This window comes from Corvus cornix, chromosome 28 (genome assembly GCF_000738735.6).
Source record: "Corvus cornix cornix isolate S_Up_H32 chromosome 28, ASM73873v5, whole genome shotgun sequence".
In the NCBI taxonomy this organism is placed as follows: domain Eukaryota; kingdom Metazoa; phylum Chordata; class Aves; order Passeriformes; family Corvidae; genus Corvus; species Corvus cornix.
The window spans coordinates 2,468,800-2,491,197 of NC_046356.1; the positions used below are offsets into that span (position 1 = coordinate 2,468,800).

Below are 22,398 nucleotides of genomic sequence, written 5' to 3' on the forward strand. Positions count from 1 at the left end.
TTTTTCCCTCTGTTGGCAGAGCTGTGGGTTGATTTCCCCATGTAACACACCCTCTGTACTGGAAGCTGCACATGTAGATCATGGATCAACCATCACTTTGCTTGAGAGAGAAAGGGCAGAAGAGGATTTCCTGCCATGGTTTCAACATGAATTTACCTCCTTTGAAGTTTATATATTGTAGAAAATCTAGTATGTTCTTCATTTTCTTTTCACTACTAACACAGATTAACACCAAAACACAGCAGGTGGCTCTTCTTGCCCACTTCAATGTCAATTATATTCCCCAAAAGCTCAAAGGTTTTTCAGTGTCTTCTTCACCTCCTGGTCTGTTTTCTAGGTGCCTTCAGGGCTTCGTGGACAAGCACATCTGAAAGTTTGGGGCAACAGGCACCTGGCAGAGGAAGGTTACATTTTCCACAACTACACCACAGTCACCATTGACAGCAAGGGCTCCTCAGTGTTCATCCAGACTGACAAACCTATCTACAAACCCAAGCAGAAAGGTAGAGTGACCTTGGACAATTTGCCAGTTGCTAGGGCTGCTTTCAAGGGTAGCTTAAGGATGAGCTCTTCTGTTCAGTCTCAGCTGTGGTGACTAATAAATTCCCTCTTTTCCTTTTTTAGTGTTGATAAATCTCTTTATGGTGACTTCTGACCTGAGGCCGGTCAACGACAGGGTAAAGAAAACTGTTTCCTTTCACACTGTGAAATATGATGGAATACTTGGTAGCCTGCATTTTATTCAAATGTACATTTATGCAGAAATAGAACTGGATTTTTAACCTATTTAGGCATAGCTTGTGACAGCTTGTTTTATTTGTAACTTAGCTTTTTTTCACTTGGTCACATTCCTACTGGAGGAGAATACAAACTTCTGCAGTGCTGGCAAGTAGGAGGCAGCTCTGCCAGAGCAGAGACAAGAATTTTTCAGAGACTTGCACTTTATTTAGGTAGTGCACAGATATGTAAATTATTATTTTTTCCAGTTAGGTGTCTGAATTAAATGTGCATTTCTCAGGTTACTCTTAGCAAAGAAGAGAGCTTTAAACTCTGGCACTTTGGGTCTCACACCTTGCTTATATTGACTCAACAGTTCATCACAAAAAGCAGAAAAGTTGTTTCATAAAGCCTTTTATTTTTCTTTTTTCTTCCAGATTGAAGCTTATGTGGTGGTGAGTATCTGTGTGCCCATGTCCTGTAGAGGTTTGAAGGTTGTGTAGCCTTTAAAGGAACAAATTTGTGTTTTTCCAGCCCATTATGGCCATTCCCACCCCTAACCTGTGCAATTATCTCTATCCCTGTGTCTTTAACTGGTCTTTGTGTCTTGATTTTTTTATTGTCACCAGCAAACATCCCTGTTTTCTACTTCAGGTTCAGAAATCCATTCACATTTTTCAGCCTGAGAAGAATTGGCTTGATTCACTGAGACTTATAACTGTGGCAGCCCCACTCCCTCTCCCTTCTTTTCGATGCCCAGCCACTCCTATCCTTCATCTGCTGGGCTGATAGAGCAGGGTCACCCTCATCTCTGCACCCAAACCTTGGGATAGTGGACAGTAGAAATTCATGGCAAGGGAAGGGTGCTCCTGCCTTCCTCCTTACGAGGTGAATGAGAGGTTCCTTCTGTGTTTAGTCTCATTTTTTCCTTTTTTTTTTTTTTTTTTTTTGTTTTTAACCACGTGTTTAGCTGCCAGAAAGCAGAAGGATTCACTCTTGTTTGCATTCAGCACAGATTTAATGCTGGCAAAACCAGCAGGATTCATTTCATCCGAGTTAGTCATCTAAAATTTGTCTTGCTGGTTGTACAGCTCCCTTTAGGAACAGAGAGAAAGTGTCTTCAGAGGTCAGTTCATCCCATCCAGGACAGGTGTCTTAAGGCAGGGAAAGATCTGCGGCTTGACAGCCTTTATTTGTATGCATTGCTTACACGAGCAGAGCTCTTAAATAATTCTAAAAAGCAAATACCCCTGGTAAAGTACCTTCAGGACATTTTTGACAGGTATTTGTTACATTTGAGCTGTTGGTGAAGTGTGTATGTTACAAGAGGGAGTTCTTTGTTGCAAACTGAGTTAAATCTATTCGTGATACTCATTTTCATTGCGATGTTTCTCATCCCTAAACCACCCTGCAGGATCCTCGGGGGTCTCGGATGATAGAATGGAAAAACTTGAAGCCATTTTGTTGTGGTAAGTTCCAGATTATTTCTTTTTTTCCTCTGTGTACTGTGTTTTGCCTTTGCTTCTGCTGAGTTGTGTTCAGTAAGGCTTGGCAAGGGCTGGAGAGTGGCAGAGTTCACAGGGTGTTGCTTCCTTTTTCAGGCATTGTCAATATGACTTTCCCTCTGTCTGATCAGCCAGTGTTTGGAGAATGGCTCATCTTTGCTGAGATGCAGGGGCACACTTACAACAAATCCTTTGAAGTGCAGAAATACGGTGAGTCCTCCGTAACCCAGGTGCTTTTGGAAGAACAGAACACTGTGAAATGCTCTCCCTTGAGACGAAACACCTGAAGTAATGCATTTAAAATGCCATGAGGAAAAATTCTTTAGAGCCATGTACTTCAGGGATGCAGACACTGGTAACTGGGAGCTTTGCTAAGGTCACCTTGCCAAAGTTTGCTGCTGTTGTTGATTGATCCTCTGCTGGGTGCTGGTGTTACCCTCATTGGCCACAACCAGGGCCCTGTCAGAGCTGTGGGGGCTTCTCTATAACCCAGGCAAAGAGATCTGCTTGAAAAGATTCTGTTGTATTTCTTCTCATTGTAGTATTGCCCAAGTTTGAGCTGCTGATCGACCCCCCTCGCTACATTCGTGATCTTTCACTGTGTGAAAAAGGAACTGTCCATGCCAGGTAGGAATGTGTCCCAAACCAAGTGTCATTGCTGTGGATTGTAGTACAGTCACTGGAGCTTGGATCCCACCTGCTGCAGACTTTTCAGATGATTTCTAATCATCATCATCAGATGCTTTCTGATGTAAGAGCCTTCAAAAACTCTGTAAAAATAACAATGTGGAAAACTTCCTGTGATACTGTTTCCTAGAGGTGCAGGTAGTGTGGTAATTGTCTCTATACAACCACAAAAACAGAAACCAGCTGGAAGTTATTAATCATCTTCTTTGCATTTCAGATACACTTTTGGAAAACCAGTGACAGGGAAGTTAATTGTCAATATGACTATAAATGGTGTGGGGTACTACAGACATGAAGTGGGACATCCTGTCCTCAAGACCACCCAGGTGAGGGAGACCATGCACTCACCTGTGATAAAATGCCTGATCTGTCTCCTTTAACATTAATCCCACAGCTCTGTTTTGTTGCTGATGGGAAATCAGAAAATAAAGGGGTAAATATTATAACCGGGGCCAGCATAATAAAAATGTTGCTTAATTTTCCATGGCAGGTTTATGATTTTAGATATTAGGAAGAGGCTCTGTTCCCAGAGCGTGGTGGGGCACTGAAGAGCGTTTGGACAGCGCTCTCAGGCTGGGGTTGTTGGGGTGTCTGTGCAGGGCCAGGGGCTGCACTGATGATCCCTGAGGGTCCCTCCCTGCTCAGGATATTCTGGGATTTGGTGGGATAAGAATTTGTTGGCATGGTATTAATCTGTCTTTAGAGCATATGGGGCTGAGGAGAGCAGGAGACTGAGGGACTGTGACAGAGTTAGTCCAGACCATGGGTAAGGGAGGAAAATGAAATTAACTTCCTTCCTCCCTCCCTTCCTTCCTTCCCCCATTAATTCCCTCCAATCTTAATCCTTCCAAAACACTCCTGCAAACTCCTATCACATGCCTGTGCTTTAGATTTGGCTTCTAGGCCCTGTCTGGGTGTGAAATGAGAGCTTCCCTTTCTGTTGCCCCACACACCCCAGATCGATGGCTCTGCTGTGTTCGATGTGTGTGTCAGAGACATGATGCCAGCGGATGTCCCCGAGCACTTCCGAGGCACAGTCAACATCTGGGCCACGGTGATCAGCTCTGATGGCAGCAAGCAGGTGACCTTTGATGACTCCACACCTGTCCAGAAACAGCTGATTGATATCAAGTACTCCAAGGACACCCGAAAGCAGTTCAAACCGGGGCTGCCTTACAAAGGGAAGGTGAGATTAAAAGTAGAGCCACGGATGTGTGGCTAATTTAAAGTTGTACTCACTTGATCCCAGCGATTTTCCCCACCTGTCGTTGAGTGGAATGGCTGATAATTTAAAACCCATTGTTCTATAAATGCCCCACTGTGCAGGTAGAAGTCACTTACCCCGATGGAAGTCCAGCTGACAGAGTCACCATCCGAATTAAAGCTGAGCTCACACCAAAGGACAACGTTTACACGAGTGAACTGGTCTCAAGGAATGGCCTGGTGGAGTTTGAAATCCCCTCCATCCCCACAGCTGCCCAATATGTCTGGCTGGAGGTGGGTAAAAGCTCTTTATAGGATTAGCAGGCTTTAATGTAACTAATCTTGTCAAACCTGCACTTTATAAATCAGTGCTACAAACAGGAAATCAGTGCCTTTTAGCTTCAGCTTCTGGATTTCAACACAGTAAACACTGGCTTGTTTCGTGCTGCCAGGAGGACTGATGTTGATAACCACCATTAAAAGATGCTTCTTCAAATATAGCTTAATATGGTAGCAGGGGCCCAATATTTGGGGAGTAAAGATGTCAAGAGATGAAAGCTGGAAGGTATAAAATGGGAGAAGGGAATAGAGATTAGGGAAGAACAAAATGGGTTTTCTATGCATAACATTCAGATGTAATTTTTTTTTTTTTTTAAGACCAAAGTGACAGCAATTGATGGGAAACCCTCTGGGGATCAATATCTACCCAACTACTTGTCCATCAGCAGCTGGTACTCGCCCAGCAAGTGTCACATCCAGCTCCAGGCACCAGATAAACCTTTCCAGGTATGCTGGCTTCACATTCCATCATGGCAACAACTGCATTGCTTGGCTTAAAGTACTTTGTTCTAATTAAATATTTCTGGACATTCCTGATGCTGGGATCCTGAACTGTTATTGTTTCCACCACAAAGGGTGAAGGAGCTGCACTTCAGCCACCAAATAATTGTTGAATGTGGGCTACACTCGGTGCTAAGCAAAGCACCCTTGGTGCTGCTCTGTGCAGCACCTCATTTCCAGTCCTTGCTGCTCAGAGAGGGGTGGGTGTAGGCATGGAAAACATTTCAGTTTTCCATGTTTGAATGTGCTTTCTGTGCACCTCCAGCAACACTCAGACATGGATTGTTTGCTGAAAATGAGTGGAAGTGATGTTAGTGGGAGTGGCTGAATTACTAAAGATCAAAATTAAGGCTGTGCAGTCTCACTGGAACTTCCAGTTTAAATCTCCAGTGGATCTGTTCAATCTTCCAGTTATTGAACTGTGAACATGATTGCCTTGGCTTCTTTGGTAGTTTTTGTAGGAGTCTCTCTATAAATGTAATCCTGCCCTATAAAAGTTGTTGTGATTTCTCTCCTAAAGCAAAGATCTGATTTAATCATGATTTCTGTTGCTTAATACTTTCTGAGAGTTGCTGAGGGTTTCTTCTTACCCAAGATGATGTTCTGAGGGTCTGCATATTGCTCTGTGGGAAAAAAAAAGTGGGTTTTGGCAAAAAACACACTGAGATTTGTTATCAGCAGGTCCATCAGGTTGGTTTCAGACTCTTTGTATCTGAATAAGAGCATTTTTTTTTATCATTGCATTTCATGAAAGTTTAATGGCTAATTAATCTTTTACAAGTTTCCTGAGGTATGGAAAGGGGATTATACACTGCTAATCTGAACACATTGTTCTTATTATAACCTGATTAGAACTAATTCTTCTGTGGGAAAGCTTGGAGATGGATGCCCAGCTGATGTGGGAACTGTTTCCGTGCATTGCCAGCTCTTACTGGGTGTTCCAATTAGCTACATTCATTTTTTAATGAATTGTTTCATCATTTGCACTGGGGAATTCTTAATACTTCAAATATTTAATGTCACGAGGCACCTCTTGGACTCTGTGGCATTCTCACTGTATTTAACCATTAGCAGCTCCTTGTATTCCAGTTGTGCCCTTTAGGTTTGTGCCACGTGTACATTCTGCAGGGAGAACACTTGGTGCTGAAGGAAGAGCTTTTTCAAAAGATTTCTTGGGGATTTTCTATCCAGCCTGAACGGTTTTATTTGGGAATTGCTCTGCTTTAAATGGCAGGAGGGTGAGGAGGGGAAGGTGCTGAAGAAATCCTACTGAACGCAAGCGTCAGCTGCTCCTCAGATCCCAGAAGGAAGGAGTTTGTGTTCCTAGGAAAGTCTGCTGCTGCACAGAGTGATTATTGCTCAGCCAGACACGACCAGTGCTAATCCCATGACTGATGTCTGTTCTGTTGGGATTGGTGGGATTTGTGGGATTTTGTCTTGGGGGTGTTCAGTACTTGGTGAGCCCCTCTGGGTGCAGGGCTTCAGTACCCAGGTGTGCTGCTCTGGAGCCTATTGCAGGCATCAGATGAGTTTATCCAGACAAAAAAGAAACTTTCTTCTCATTTATTTGTGTGTTTGACACCTCCCTGAGTGCCAGACTTACAAATTGTTATCAAGACTTTGTGTAATTTGAAAGCATTTTCCCTCGGATCTCTTCCCAGTCATTTCATGGTTATGTTTGAATTGGAATTTGCCACGTGAATGTAATCACAATTAAACTGCAAAGATTATCAAACACACATCTCTTCCCACCCCCAACCTACCTCTTTCCTTTTTTGGGCTGGGCTACTGAAGGGGTGTCTAAAATTCAACCAATTCTGACAGCTGCTCTGTGCCAAAAGGCTTAACTTTCAGGATTCCAGAGATTCCTTTATTGTTTCATTAATGCATACAACCCCCAGCTCATTCTCCTGTAGATTTGCAGCGAGCGGAGAGCTGAACACTGGCCCCTTTTTCTTGTGGAGAAATTCCCTGAGAGCAGTGCTAATGTAATAATACACTTTCCAACACACACATTTGTTAGGAGAGGGCTCACACCTCCTGTGGCCTGGAACCCAAACAGGTTTCTGTGCTTTATCAACCAAAAGCGTTGTAACAGAGCAGATCTTTGGCTTTTCTGTCCCTGGCTGCAGGTGGGAGAGGAGGCCTGGATTGCAGTGAAGTCCACGTGTCCTTGCAACTTCACTCTCCATTATGAAGTGGCATCACGAGGGAACATTGTCCTGTCAGGGCTGCAGCCCAGCAATGTCACCCAGCAGAGGAGCAAAAGAGCCACCACACCCTTTGAGAAGAACATTGACCTCACACGTTTCCCAGGAACAGGTAGCCAGCACCAGAAATGCAGCTCACCCTCATTTTCAGGGAAAAACAACCTTTCCACAACCTTTGTTTTTAATGTGATGCTCCTCAAAGGATATAGATAATTTTGTGCAAGAAAGATAGTGAAATCCATAAATCCATTGCCCTCATAGCCATGTAAAAAAAAATATCCCTTTTGGAGAACTCTTGGAAAATTTTCTTTGGTCTTTCTGCAGTCTTTCTCAGTTGAGAAAACTCCAATATTTGCTTGGAGTGGAGTGGCAGGGAAGTGCATGGCAGGGCTGGGGCAGTTGGTTAAATTGGTTGAGCTGAAACTGAGAAGAGGACATGAGATAGAAAGAAAAAATTAAATGGACTGATAACATGGATCAGGATAAAGGAGATCACACAGTCCACAGGGGGAAGGGAAATTAAATGTGGACTCCTGGTTTGTACAAGAAATAACAGAAAGATACAAATCTGGTGAATCTGGGGAAGAGGGGGGTAAAAAATGGTGGGATTGGAAAGCTGGATATAACAGCTGCCAGAGGAAAAGTCTGGCTGTCCCAGTAACCAGTTTGGGAGTTGGGGAAAGAGTAACAGGAACCTCCCTCCATGTACCCACCGAGCTTCTGGCAATCAGTAACCCCGGATTTGTGAGGACCTTCTGCACTGAAGGTTTGTTCTGAGCTGTTGCATTTGCAGTTTGCTCAGAGGCTTTGTGGTTTTTCTGTCACTGGAAGAGTTCAAGGCCAGGCTGGGTGGGACTTTGGGCAACCTGGTCTGGTAAAAGACATCCTTGTCCACAGCAGGAGACCTTTAAAGGTCCCTTCTAACCTAAACCATTCTGTGATTCTATAAACTGCATAATCCTCTTTCAAACTCATTCCTTTTCTCTCATCACCATTTTCCAGCAATAGATAACATGTTTATTTTCAATGGCTTGATAACTTAATTGTGCATTTCCTTGATTTTTATGGCTGGAAAAGCACTGAGTAGTCTTTCCCTACCACCTTCTCCATGCTGCTCATTAAGTTATGAGTGCTAATTACCTATCACAAAGATGACAAAAAGGGAAAAGATTCTGAACTCAAGAAGGTGTGCAACAGGAACAAGGGAAGAATGCAAGCCCTGGCTGGAAAGTTCTGTGCCTGACAGCATTAGGATGGGGCAGGAAGGGAGTGACTGGGATAAATAAAGCTGTTTTTCTCCACAATTCCTGTTTCAGCACCCCCCAGCACGCCTGCAGCAGAGGTTGAGGTGTGTGTGACCTTCCTGAGGTTCTCAGTCGTTCACTCCATGGCTCCCTTGGGCCGGCTCCTTGTGTACTACGTCAGGGAGAACGGAGAGGGGGTCACAGACAGCCTGCAGTTCACTGTCAACTCCTCCTTTGAGAACCAGGTAGGGGCTCTGTAGTGGGGAGGAAGGGCTGGTGTCTCATTACTCATTGTTTTTTGGGATTATAACGGGATTTAACGGGATTTTCCTTCCCAGGTTGCCGTGGCGCTCTCGGCCAACGAGACCAGGCCCGGTGACGTTGTGAACATCAAGGTCAGAGCTGCCAAATCGAGCTGTGTCTGCATTGCCACTGTGGATAAGAGTGTCTACCTGCTCAAGACAGGCTTCCAGCTGACAGCCAGTCAGGTAGAAGGAGCTTTAAGCACTGGTGTCCTTTTCTCACTCCTGTGACCCTGATCCACGTTGAGTAAGCGGCTTTTTGGGTTTCCAAAAATCCCCAAAGACAGCAGCCTCTGCCCTTTCCCTGCAGGTGTTCCAAGAGCTTGCAGAGTATGATGTATCTGATGCTTTTGGGGCTCCAAAGGAAGAAGGGCACTTCTGGTGGCCAGGCATGTCCTCACGCAGACGCCGCAGGTCTTCTGTCTTTCCCTGGCACTGGGACATCACCAAGGACGCTCGCTTCGCCTTTACAGTAGGAAGAATCAGCCTCCCTTCTCTCTGCAGTGTCTCTTTTTTTGCTTTCATGTTTGCAGGGTGATTTTCAGCTCCATAGGCCAGAGGTCTTCCCCACATCAGAGCTGTTTTTCTGGGGGGATAGGATGAAAAGCAATTTTTGAGAACAGAGTACACTGTTCTAGCAAGGGTATTTGAGAAATATGGTTTGATTTTGGCCAATCTTGGGAGGGCCAGTTGTCCTGCTGGGTGGAGGAATTCATGCTGATGCTCTGGAGAACCAGGGACCAGAAGGTTCCTCCAGGCATGGGTGAGCTTGCAGATCTCTTCTGCAGCTGCTCCAGCAGGGAAGGAAGGTGGAATGTGAGTCTTTCCTTGCAGCCTTTTGGACTGTCCTTTGGAAATCATTTCCATTTCTTTCCTGCCCTGGTTCTCTCAGCTTCTGTTGCCATCTGCATGAAAGATCTTTATATCCTTGATCAGGTTACTACTTAAATGCTATATATTTATAGTTACTTGGTGTGTTTCCATAGTTAAACCTGGCCAGATTTTAAAAATCTCATTTCCCTTGATCTTTGCTGTGTATCTGAATCAATTTTCAAGTTGAGCATTTAAAACAAGTTGGGTTTTTAAAATGTACTCATGAACTAATTCATTTTTTCATTGCTTTACACATTAACAGTGCAGTCTTTTAAGCTGAAAAAGAGCCATTTGTAGCTTTTAAGACATGCTACTATTTCCATGAGCTTTTTGCTTTCTTTTTGTTTAAAATGGGTGTTACCTCATCTGTTTGAGAAGTTCTGCTTGTTTGCCTCTTCCTTCCCTTCCTGCAGTTGCACAGCAGAGTCCATCCACCCTTTCAGGCTCTGCTCACACCCCACTTCTTTGCCTTCTGTACCACTGCAGGGTGTAGCCTCTGTTCCCTGAGACAAGGAGATGCAGCATGAAAGGCTGAGCTGTAACTGTTTGATATTCTTTACATCATCTTGTCCTACTTGTTCCTCTGAAATGCAGGCTGGCCTTGAGAGCCAGAGCACAGCTCTGATGTTTGATGTTCTTTCCCTCTTTAATCCACATAACTGCTGATACTGATGGTCCTTGCTTCCCACAGCTCCCCCACCTCTTCGTTCTTTGTCCTTCCTGTGATTTTAGCTAAATTGTTTTATTGTGTTGCCTTAAACCCCAGAGGCTTTCACACATTCCCCCAATGCCTCGATCTCTTAATCACAAACCCTAAATCTTCGTTTCTGCCCACTGCTGCAGGAGCCACTGCTGCTTCTCCCCCTGGGGTCTCAGGGGGTTTTTGTTCTGATGCTGCTTTTTTTTTTTCCTGAGAGCTGTAAACTCTGGGGAAAAGGTTCATTTTTGGGGAGCTGGTGTGGATACAGGGGCTGCACACCTGGTGGGCAAGAGCTGGGGGTGTGTGCAGAGAACAAAGCTCATTCTCCAGTGGTGCCTGGGAGCTGCTGTCTCTTATGAATAAGAGCATTTAGGGGACAGAGCTGGCAGCTTCCTTAGGAGCTCTGTGCTTTCCCTGTGTGGACAGTTTTCATTTTGCTTGGCATCCCTGGCAGTGCAGAACTGGTGATGCCTGATGAGAGAGCTGCCTGCAGCAGAGCACACTGGAAACTTTGAGGAAGGGTAAAAAGCTGTAATGTTGTATTCTAGGGGAAAAATACGTGTAATGATTTTTTACCTGACACACTTGCCCAGTAATGTTAGATACTGATTTAAATGCATTTTCCATCAGACAAGAGCTTTCCCATAAATCTTCTGCCCATGCATTTTCACATTAACGTCATTTTTATACAAAGCTTTAAAAAATCCCCAAGATTCAATTGAGATTTACCCCGTAAATGTTGAAATACGATTGAGGGATCCTATTAAAAAAAAAAAAATCAGTGCACATTTAATTATTTTTATTTAATTCTTTTTATTTACTTCTTTTTCTCCTTGCTGGTTTTTGTTTTGTGGTCTTGATTTTTATTGTCTAGGAAACTGGCTTGGTGGTAATGACTGACATAGTCAGCCTGAACCACAGGCAGAACGGAGGGATGTACACAGATGAGGCTGTCCCAGCCTTCCAGCCACACACTGGGACCTTGGTGGCCACAGTGCATTCCAAAATAGCACCAAGGTAACATTTGGTGTTTAATATCTGTTGTCTGTGATGCTCCTAGTTGGTTTTTTTCTCTATTCTCAGCTGTTTTCCACCTCCATGCCCCCAGGTTTAGACAAGGCAGTGGTGGGGAAATCCTTCCGGTGGCTTGGTAGATGTAAAAAAAAATCTATTGACACTGCTTTGTTAAATTTAATTTCATTCTGGAAAAATGGCATATGCAAAGAGTCTTAAGTTATCATTTTGAAGAATATTTCTTTGCAATTTGCTGTGAATTTCTTGCAATATTTGCAAGCTACAGCTGTTTTTGCAGAGTCCCTCATTGCTCATGATTTGGACCATTCAGCTAGTGTCAAAATCAATGAAATGAGGGTCTGCGTGAAGAAAAGGTTGGGAAGTACTACAAGTGATGCTGCACCTGAGGATGGGCCTTCCCTCTGCATCCTGAACCCCCTGGAAACCTCTCTCAGCAGAAGTAGTTTTGGGGTTAGTTAAGAAATAGATAATGAAGCATCACAGGCATAGAAAAGCTGACTTAAATTATTAAAATATTAGAAATCAAGACAATTCAAAGTGAAGGGTTGGAGAAGGATGTAGAGTAGGGGTTGTAGTAACTGCTGTGGGAAGTCACGTGTTGTGTGCATTCCCCTGGATTCCGTTTGGTGAAAGAATTTGGATCACAAACCAATTTTTTTTTTTTTTTTTAGATAACCTTTGAAACTAGCAGAAATAATGTAGTCTTACTTGTACTATTTTCTTAGATTCTTATTTCTGTCTGCAGAGTGTGTGCGCACACAAAGGGATTGCTTCAAAAGGCCGTGTAATTTGTGTTATGAGTGATCACCCATTCACTCCTTAATGAGTCTGTACCAGCCAGAGGTTTGGTTATGTGAGCCACAGTCAGGTGATAACTCTGATTTACCAGTGACTGTTGAAAATATCTTACTAAAAGGATTCACTTGCAAGGATTTATTTCTTGTTCTAGCAGAGCAGAGAAGAGGAAAAGAACCTTCTTCCCCGAGACATGGATTTGGCACTGCCTCAACGTCAGGTATTGACATTAATTATATCCAGAGGGTTGTACTCTCTTCAGCTACAGAAAACAAAGCTCTTTAAAATCTACTGAGTTACACTGGCATTTTCTGATTTTTTTTTTTTAATTTTTAAATTGGTTTTTTGCCCCTATTGTTGTTGTTTTTCTTTATTACCTCTTTAATCTTTGCAACATTTCCTCTGCTCTTGAAGTGTGTTCACTTGCTTCAAGCTGAACCTGCCAGGTGTGTCTACGTTGATTCTCTGCTTTTCAAATTTCAGATCCCTTCTTTCTCTGTCATCTCCTGCAAGAACATCTCCCCCAGACCTCAATTTGCTGCCTCATAAATTGTGGTTTCCTCTGGGTACAGCTGGAACTAAAAAAAAATTACTAAAGAGATAACTAATCCCTCCCACAACAGCACATCTAGGATAGTTTGAAGCAATTATTAAAAGGCTTCTCCAGGTTTGCAAGTAAACTTCATTCTTAATAAATGATTATAAATTAAATTTGACAGGAACTTGGAGCAAGTGTATTCAAATCTGTTCAATTGAGCATGAAATATGCTTTGTAGAAATACACAAAGAATTCCAGAAGTGCCCGTTTGGGCCTCAGCAAGCTGGGGCAGTTAATTATAAGTGGGAGAGTGTGGAATAAAAAGTTGCAGATTGCATTTTCTCCACTTCATTTCATTAGAAACAACTGAGTTGGAGCATTCCTTAATTTCCACTCTCTTGAACAGGAAGAATTTATTTTTTTTCTTCTACCATTTATAATTATAATATACAAGCCTCAAAAAAAAAAAAAAAAAAAAAAAAAAAAGAAACAAAAGCCTAATGTCAACTTCCCAAACCAATTCTAAAAATTCCTAGAGCCTGGCTGGAGGGTCTAATGGCTGGAAATGAGTGTGTACTTTGGCCCCCTGCCCAGAAGAGTAAGTGCCCTCATGTGTGAAAATAATGTTAATGCTGGTTATGGGCTGAAATCCCAGTGGAAAGAACATCAGCTGCAACAAATTGTCCGGTTAAACAGGCTGGAATGTTGCCAGTCCTGGAGCCAGGACACCCTTCTGCCTGTTCCTCAGGCTGAACATTAGTGCAGGTATCAGCTGCATTACTCCAGTCAGGGTGGGGACCTAAGTATTAGGGAACCAGTCTGCTTAAAAGGAGTTAAAATAATTTTAACCTTTAAAAAGGTTTAGATTAGGTATTGGGAAGGAATTGTTCCCTGGGAGGGTGAGCAGGCCCTGGCACAGGGTGCCCAGAGCAGCTGGGGCTGCCCCTGGATCCCTGGCAGTGTCCAAGGCCAGGCTGGACAGAGTTTGGAGCAGCCTGGGACAGTGGAAGATGTCCCTGCCCGTGGCAGGGGCGGGATGGGATGAGATTTAAGGTGTCTTCCAAGTCAAACCATTCCACATTTCTATGTATTTCCCAAGGGTTTTCCCTCTGGAATTTGAGCTGGGGGAACCACATTCACTGGCCAGTGCCTGGAGTCTGACTGAACTCAAAAAAGGCACAGTGATCTCCACTTTTTATTGATTTAATCCTTTCCCCTCTGTGATACAAGCACACGGATCAGCCCCTGATGAGCTGCCTGGCTCCTGACAGGCACAAGGGCTTCAGGCTCACTGAGGATTGCAAACAGTTGATTTAGAGGAGCAAAGCAAAGGTGCTTCACTGGTGCCTCAAGTGTGAACAACTTCCATGTGAAAAGCAGTGGAAGTGCAGCTTTTGGGTGTGCTCTGGGTGTGCATCAGGCACCTCTGCAGATGAGGACAGTGTATCGTGCTGGACACTTGCAGAGCTTCTTCTGAAGACCTTCCATTCTCATTTTCCATGCCCCCAAAAGCTTACAGAGCTGGCAGCATGTGTGTCAAGCTCTGGGCAATAAATAAGAACTTGAGAGAAAACAACCTTAGGGTGTACTCACAACTGCACCAATCACCCTGCCAGCTGAGCCATGAAATAGCTTTTGTTCTTGTGTTAGAGGAAATGTTTTCTGTTCCAGGCAGGGCCAAAGCTGCTTAGCAAAGTCTGAAGAACATAACTGAATTTCCATTATTATAAAACATGGAAGAGGATACCAGGTTTATATCAGTATGTTGTGGTATGCACAGGAAAGCTACATACTGAGAGATTTGAATGCTAATAATTAGTTTCAATCCTCATTGGAAGAAAATGATAGGTTTGGAAATTTTCTAAGTCAGTCATTCCAAAACCCAGCAAACCAAAGTGTTTCTGAATCAAAACAAGCAGTTGCTGAACTCAATGTTAGAAAATTTCTCATTTGTCCTTGGGTTCAAGCAGAGTCTGCAGTGTGGCAGTGGACACAGGGACAATGAGCTCCAACAAAAACCACTTTTATTTCACTAGCTGTTAAATCAATTATTGTTGAACTGTTTTATCCAGGACTTCAGTCTGGGATTATTTCTTGACTTTCTTTTTAGGTTTTGAGGTTTGTTTTAGAGTTTTGTTTAGATTTTTTTTTTTTTTTACTTGGTGCAGACATTTGCCCCTAAGAAAAGTAACTGTAAAATGAGGCTGCAAATGAAGTTTTTCATCCAGGAAGAATCTGTGCTCTGCAGAAGCAACTATTTGCTGTTCTGCTGCTTGTAAATCTTTGCAGGTCTCAAAACTGATAAAAAATACTGAGCCTTTTGTAAGGCTCAAAGCAGATGATCCTATCTTACAAATATAAGGGAACTCCCCAAAACGTTAGGCTGTGTGTGCTTTAACATCATTAAAAATCATGTAATTAATGTGATGAACCCAAGTCATTCCGTGTTCTCTTGGCAGTAACAGCTCAGGGGAAGCCCAGCTGCACGTGGAGGTGCCCGACTCCATCACCACGTGGATCACGGAGGCCGTGGCTCTGTCTGAGGAGAAGGGGCTGGGCATTGCCAGCCAGACCGAGCTGAAGACGTTCAAACCTTTCTTCATCGACTTCACGCTGCCCTACCACGTCATCCGGGGCGAGCAGACCAAGATCCCTCTCACTGTCTACAACTACCTGGCCCTGTGTGCAGAGGTACCAGCTCAGTTCTCACTCCTGGCTCCATTCTGGGTTATCACCACGGCTGGTGGGTGATCTACAGGTCACAGTAGATAAGGTGCCAGGCTAACACAGAGGTGGGGTCAGCAGAGGTGCTTTGAAAAGATAAATATTGCTTTTTAAATTCAAATAAATGTTGCTGCTTTGTTTATAGTAACACGTGTAGTAGTCTGAAGTGTCTTGCAGCACTTCAGGAAAACAAATGTTGAAAAATACGGGGAAGACAATAAGGGAGATCATGCTGAACCACAGAGGAGAATTTCCTTCATAATCAAAAAGCTGCCAAAAATATTTTGAAGGAATACTTTGAATTTATTTTGAAGGAATTTTTTTTTCCCCAAGAAATCCTCTTTCCCCTGATGTTTTCTTTTCACACTCCCCATCTGCCCAGCTCCAGCAGCATCTCCTAGAAATACATGTAGAATTGCTGAGCTGAAAGTACTGCTCTCAGTCAAATCCATGGCTATTTGAAGAGTGAACAATCTGTATTCTGTGATTTTTATGAAGCATTCTGCAGGTTTCACTCCTTCACATGGATCAGTTTGGCTTTGCAGCTGACATTTCCAAGGAATGACATTCCCAAAACTTTTGCAGGTCCACGTGAAGATTTCTGTCCCAAAAGGCATCAAGTTTGTTGGGCACCCTGGGAAGCACCACCTGACCAGGAAGAAGTGTGTGGCCCCTGGGGAAGCCAAACCCACCTCCATCGTTCTGTCCTTCAACGAGCTGGGCCTGAGCAACATCACTGGTAGTACACAGCTAAAACCAGCTTGTTGGTGCTTAAAGGGGTTTTACAAGTGTTTCTTTTGATTCCTCTCTCAGGAGAAAATTCTTATTTCCCTATTGCCCCAATTCCTCTGTTCCACTTGCTGCCAGCTTGGCTTTTCAACCTCATTTATTGTAGGAACAAACTCATTGCCTGTGATGCACAGAATGTACAAACAAACGTCAGGAGATTCTCTGGTCATCAGCTTTCCTGCTGTGATATTTGCTCGTGCAAGGCTGGACCTGTTACATTTCCCTGAAGAGATCAGGGGAAATCTTTAAACAAGAGAAAAACAACAAATTCTGTGCGTCTTTCAACAAATAATCCCAGCAAAAATTGTGCAACACTGAAAAGTAGGAAGAAGTTTCTCTGTTACCCCATGACTGTCTAAGTACGGATCAAGGGAGTATGAGAGAGTTGTAATTACAGCACTTGATGTGTTGTTCATCAGCTGTTTCTAATTAGTTTAGATCTCTAACTTCTAGAGATCTTCCTATCTCAAAATCTCTGCTGCTTTTCCCTTCTGTTTCTTAGCAAAAGCTTTTGCCTACGGTGGGACCAATTGCTGTCAGGAGGGGATGCAGACCCTAAAGAGTGGCAAACATTCAGAGGACTCTTACATGGACAAAAGGATCCCCGTGGGAGTGGATTATGTTCGCAGCAGTGTCATTATTGAGGTGAGAAAATACAAATTCATGGTAATTCAGGAAAAAAAAATGCTTGGGCAAATTGTGAAATCAAACATGAATGGGTTTATGAAGATCCTCAGGTTGATTTGTGGCATGTTCGAGAGATTGGAAATAATCAGCTTTAGTGGTACTTGGACAGAAAGAACCCTTTTGGTTCAGAGCTCCTCTGGTGAATCTTCAGTACTGCTCAGGAAAAAAAGGAATGGAAATTTTATGGGATAAACTTGCCCGGTTCATGTAAGAAATGTGATCAAATGGAAGGTTCTCTGGCAGTGGTTAGCACATCTCTAGCTAACAGAACCCTGTGCCATCCCTCTTCTATCAAGGATATAAACCACTGTACAGCAGCAAATATAATTTCTATATTTTCCAAGTAAAACTGGAATCTGTTCCTGCTAATCCAAGCCCTGTGGTTTATGTGTGGATTTCTGTCTTTCTATAGCCAGAGGGACTGTCCAGAGAATACACCTACAGTGTGTTCTTCTGCCCAAATGGTAAGTTCATGATCTGAATGAGATATTCAGTTTGTTTGATTCAGTTTTAAAAAGAAACATTCGGCTTCATCTCATTTAAAAAAAAAAATTTAAAAAAATCTTTGTTTCCATTTCTCTGTGATTGATGAGTTACGGTGTGTAGGAAGAACTTGTGAATAAAGAGTCTTTCTTACCTGGCTGGCTAATTATGAATTTGCTCTAACTGCCCAAGTGATTTCTGGAAATGGCCATTAAATTCCTTTACTTTATGGAACAGTTTAAGTATTCAGCACTGTGGACAGTAACTGGGACTGTACTTTATTTTCAGCTGGTGTTTTAAAATTCAGTTCTGGAATCAGTCTGTCCTTTCTGCCAGAGATTTGGATAGCTCAGAGTTGGCTCCAGTAGCTAAACAGAGATGCTTTTGACCACTAGATTAGAACTGAAAAATCGCTTGCTGAGTTCATAAGAAATTCAGCTGAGCAGCTTGAAGGATCTTCTGCCTTGAAGGGGGTAAAAATAAAAGATGAGAAGAAGCATCTGTGTGTACTTTAACACTTTAAAAGAAGCTGGCAGAAACCCCATGTACTTAGGAAAAGTCTGTTTGTTTGAATTTCAGTTACCAGCCAAGGGTTACTTTTGATGTCCGTGAGACGAGCTCTAATTCTTACCGCATTCCCTCGTTTTTCTGACTAGAGAAAATACACATTTCCACACCTAACAAATACGAGTACCAGTACATGCAGAAACCTGCCCAGATGAGCCACTTTGACATCGCAGTGAAGGCCCACAACGATGCTCACCTGGCCCTGTCCTCTGGTCCCCACGACATGGCAGAGATGACAGAGATTGTTATCGGGGGACACCAAAACACTAAAACTTGGATCTCCATCAGCAAAATGGGAGAGCCTGTGGCCAGCAGGGACACACCTGGTATCCTCTCCTGGGATGAATTCCGCAGCTTCTGGATCAGCTGGAAAAATGGAGTTATCCAGGTACTGGATTCATCTGAGCAATGGTCTGGGACTCCCTTTCTAAACAGAGTGTGGGCACACACAGAGCAGGTTTTCCTTGGTGTAGAAGGTGGGAGCTTCATTCCTGTTGCCTTTTCCCTCTGAAGCCCTGATCAGGCTGTTTTGATCAGAACAAGCCTGCTTTTGCCACCGTTGTGTTCTCAGGACCTCAGTCCTCAACGTTTTTAGTGATGAAAGCCTTGAAGGCCAAGCCTGTGGAATTCTCATTGAACTTCCTTGGATTGCTTTGTGGGTGGGGAAGAGAGAGGTATTGCTCCATCTCCAATGCACATCTGAGTTAGGAGGTGTCCCAGCACACGTGGTAGAGTGACTCCACGTGTGTGGGCTCTTGGAACTCCATGGTCTCTTGTCCCTTTCAGGTTGGCCACGGTACTCGGGTGCTAAACGAATCTATTATTGTGGAGTGGACAGTCCCCAAACAGCTTGAGGTGAAGTACATTGGCTTTTCCACAGGCTGGGGGTCAATGGGAGAGTTTAAAATTTGGAGAAAAGAAGAGACTGATGAAAATCACAATGAAGCATTTACTCTTGGAGTTCCCCACAACATAATTCCAGGATCAGAAAGAGCTACGGCTTCAATAATAGGTATCAATTATCAGGAGGTATCACTTAGGTACCCGTTATCAAATGTGAACAGATGCTCCAGCTGTTACTTCTGACCAGTACTTGAGTAATGCACACCAGATAAGATAGACACAGGCACTTAAAGAGAGGTTTATCCCTGCTTAATTCTGGGGCAGATAATTCTTTTGGGTTTCTTTGTCACTTGTTTGAAGCCTGTTTGGGTTCTCAGCGGCTTAAAGTTGTGAGGGGCTTTGCAGGGGCACTGTCTGTTACAGTTCAAAGTATTTCTTTCATTATCATCCTCATCACAGATTGTGCCGTGTTCCAAACTAGTCTGAACTGGGAAGTCATGGATAATCAAAGGCTGAAATGTGGAATTTCCTTAATCCCACAAGAGATTGAAGGGCTGAGACTCAACAGCTGAAGGACTTCCCACTCATGTTATGGTTTATTTAAGCTGACTCTGTGGTAGCCAGGAGATATTAGAGCAGTCAGGTTTTAATCATAAAACACCAAAAGTAAACCTTAATTGCTTGATCCTGAACATGTCCCCTCTCTCTCAAACAGGAGATGTGATGGGTCCTACACTGAACAACCTGGACAACCTGCTGAGGTTGCCCTTTGGCTGTGGGGAGCAGAACATGATCCATTTTGCTCCCAATGTTTTTGTCCTGAAGTACCTGCAGAAAACCAAACAGCTCAGTCACGAGGTGGAGGTTGAAGCTACTGATTACCTTGTTCAAGGTAACTCATTGCAAGTGAATTTATAGATGGAGAAAAGGCTTTGAGTTAAAAGTTTTACTTGTCATGTCATTTCTTTTCATCAAGAATAGCCCAAGCGATGAGAATTCATCATTTCTTGCAGGATAATCTCACAAGTTGACAGATTTTAATGGCAAGATATTTTCCCTTGATATGTAACTTGTGTTTCCCTTCAGTAACTCCCAGTTCAGATGCATATTGATTTATCTTTATCTTTTTTTCTTAGCTAATTTCTATGTTTAAAAATTTTTTAAAGTAAAGGAAAATGAAATTTAGTAAAAATCTGTATATTTTGGGGTTTTTGCTTTATTCATAAATTGCTTTTTCAAGCCTTTAGTCACTAGAGTTATGGGTCTTTTCTGGACTTTTTTTTAACAGTATTTTCTTTGTAACAGCATACCAAAAATCAAAATTTAGCATCCAATGTAGTTAAAAACCTTCATTATATGGCTCTAGGTTATCTGTCCTTTCAGTGTCCTGTCCTACTTTACTAAGCAGCTCAAAACAACCTTTTTCTTTTTTTTGCACTGTTTTTCTCAACATTTGTTTTCAGAAGAGCCACGTGCAAAATGGTTTTATAACTAAGTGCAATTCTCAGGACAAGTAAGAATTCAGAGATCATTAAAAACAAGAATGACCCAAAGGGACAAAGCTCTCTTGTGTATGAGTCAGACAATAGTCATGTCATGAAATCAGAGGTGACAGGGTTAGGTGGTTCTCCTCTGAAAATATAAATATAAAATGTAATATGTGAGATATTTCTTGTATTCAGCAGCAAAAGCCCAGTGCTGCTTCCTTTGCCTGGCTCCAGTCATTCCACTTGCAATTCTCTGTGCTTGCTGAGAGCAGTGAGGCAAAGGGAATTTGTTAATGGCCCAAGTCAGTGTTTCCTTTGCAACATCATTTGCTTTTGTTTCTTTTTATGAATCTGCAAACCTTCCAGGTTTTTGGCTCCAAACTCTGTTTGCTAATTAACCCTTACAGAAGAAATCCCCAAGAGTTTTAAACCCTTCTGCATTTACTGGAGCCCTGCCAAGTATAAGGTTTAGATGGGAAATGCTCACTCCAGAAGGCTTTTGTGATTTACCAAGCCAGAAAACTTCTTCATCCCTTAATCATCCATCATGGAAAGTGCTGATACCCAACAATTCCCGTGTATTCCCTCTTCGTTAGAAGTGGCCTGGGCTAAACCAGTCAGTATTTTTTCTTCTTTCCCACAAAAAAACCCCAGGTGAACAGGGGAAAACTGGAAAGGGGAACCTCTCCAGTGAGTCCCAGCATGCAGAGGATTGTTTAGAAAAGAGGAGGTTTCAGAAGAGCAAGCAAGGCATAAAGTCTGCGCCACTACCAACCAACAAGCAAAGAAGAATAACAGCAAGAGCGATGAAGCATAATTCAGCTCAAAATCACAGAATCAGAAAGTTTTCCTGAGTTGGAAGGGACCCAAAGTGAGCATTGAGTCCAGCTCTGAAATTAATGGCCCATACAGGGCTCAAACCCACAGCCTGGGCAGTATTGGCACCATGAACACCCGAAAAGAGAAGAACAGAAACAATGAGAAGAGTGATATAAAATATAAGGATTTAATGTGTCTTTATACACACTGGAAATGAACATTGAGGAACTGTTTAGCAGGAAGTGCTCAGTAGTAGATTGTACCTGAGGCCTGCAGGGGGGAAAAAAAAGCAATTTAATTTAACACTTATTTTTTGGAAGAGGAAAAAAATAATACCATTACTTGGCTTTCTGCCACGTATCTGTACCTATCCCACGACCACCAAACAAAGATGTGGTGGCACCAAGAGCATCATCAATCTCTAGGTCTTTGTTCCTCTCATTTTTCAGGCCATTCCCTGTGAGCACTGAGGGGCTACAGAGCAACTGGAAAGTGTGGGAGTCATGGGCAGCCCTTCCTCAGGGATTGAGGAGCTGCCTGTATCCAGAGGGGTCAGCAGAGAAACTCCACCTCCGGAAATGAAACAATGATCCATTCCCATAAAAACGTCACGAGGTGTGGAATAAAACACCTTCTCCTGTGCTGCAGCATTTCGCAGGCATTGAATGTCTTTTGACACAATCTTCTTGCAGATCAGACTTTTCCTTATCAGAAATATCCATCCTGGAGTGTTTGACTCCAATGGGTGTTTTAGAGCTTTATCCAAGTGTGCCTTGTGTACTCATCCATGTGGAGGCTGTTAGGATGGGCAGTTCATGGTTATAGACAAACAGGTTTGAGAAGCAAATTATTTTCCGAGTAGAAAGAGCATTTTGACTTTTTCTTCATTTTCAACTTTAGAAGACGTTCCAGGAGAGAGTTCTTCTCTTCAGCATTCACCTTGTTAATAACAATGTCTAAAACAAGCCTTGGGACAGCCCTTGCACCTGGGAGGTGTTCACGTGCATTAAGATCACAGCTGTTGTTTTTATGTTACGTGAAGTTGATCCAAGCAACAGCTTTGGGAAAAGTCTGAATCCAGCTGCGATGTCACAGGCAAAACATTTTCATTTGTAAATGGAAGTAAAATGGAAGGAGAGTGGCTGTGTGCTTAAGTAAAAACCTTTTGATAGTGCATTTTTTTTCAGAGAAGTATCAGATTTTTAGCATTTCCAGTGTCCAAAAGGCAGGAGCTGCAGTGTCCCAGATGTTATCCTGAGCAGATTGCTGGATAAACTGCACACAGAGCTGGCTCTCACTCACAGCAGAATAAGAAGCTGCCTCGGGCAGCAGAATCCCTTACACAAGTTG

At 43.0% G+C, this 22,398-nt stretch overlaps 1 protein-coding gene across 1 annotated transcript in view; it reads left to right on the plus strand.

Annotated features, from left to right (window-relative positions):
- Positions 1-22,398, plus strand: part of CPAMD8 (C3 and PZP like alpha-2-macroglobulin domain containing 8) — a 54,629-nt gene that overhangs the window by 4,382 nt on the left and 27,849 nt on the right. Inside the window, 23 exon segments of the mRNA XM_039566106.1 lie at positions 338-503; positions 625-677; positions 1,155-1,172; positions 2,132-2,186; positions 2,319-2,432; positions 2,765-2,849; positions 3,127-3,235; positions 3,868-4,095; positions 4,236-4,406; positions 4,770-4,898; positions 7,085-7,274; positions 8,479-8,651; positions 8,745-8,894; positions 9,019-9,180; positions 11,156-11,298; positions 12,269-12,331; positions 15,109-15,340; positions 15,959-16,112; positions 16,665-16,807; positions 17,262-17,313; positions 17,989-18,287; positions 18,686-18,911; positions 19,458-19,634. Of these exon segments, the coding sequence (XP_039422040.1) occupies positions 338-503; positions 625-677; positions 1,155-1,172; positions 2,132-2,186; positions 2,319-2,432; positions 2,765-2,849; positions 3,127-3,235; positions 3,868-4,095; positions 4,236-4,406; positions 4,770-4,898; positions 7,085-7,274; positions 8,479-8,651; positions 8,745-8,894; positions 9,019-9,180; positions 11,156-11,298; positions 12,269-12,331; positions 15,109-15,340; positions 15,959-16,112; positions 16,665-16,807; positions 17,262-17,313; positions 17,989-18,287; positions 18,686-18,911; positions 19,458-19,634 (3,292 nt within the window).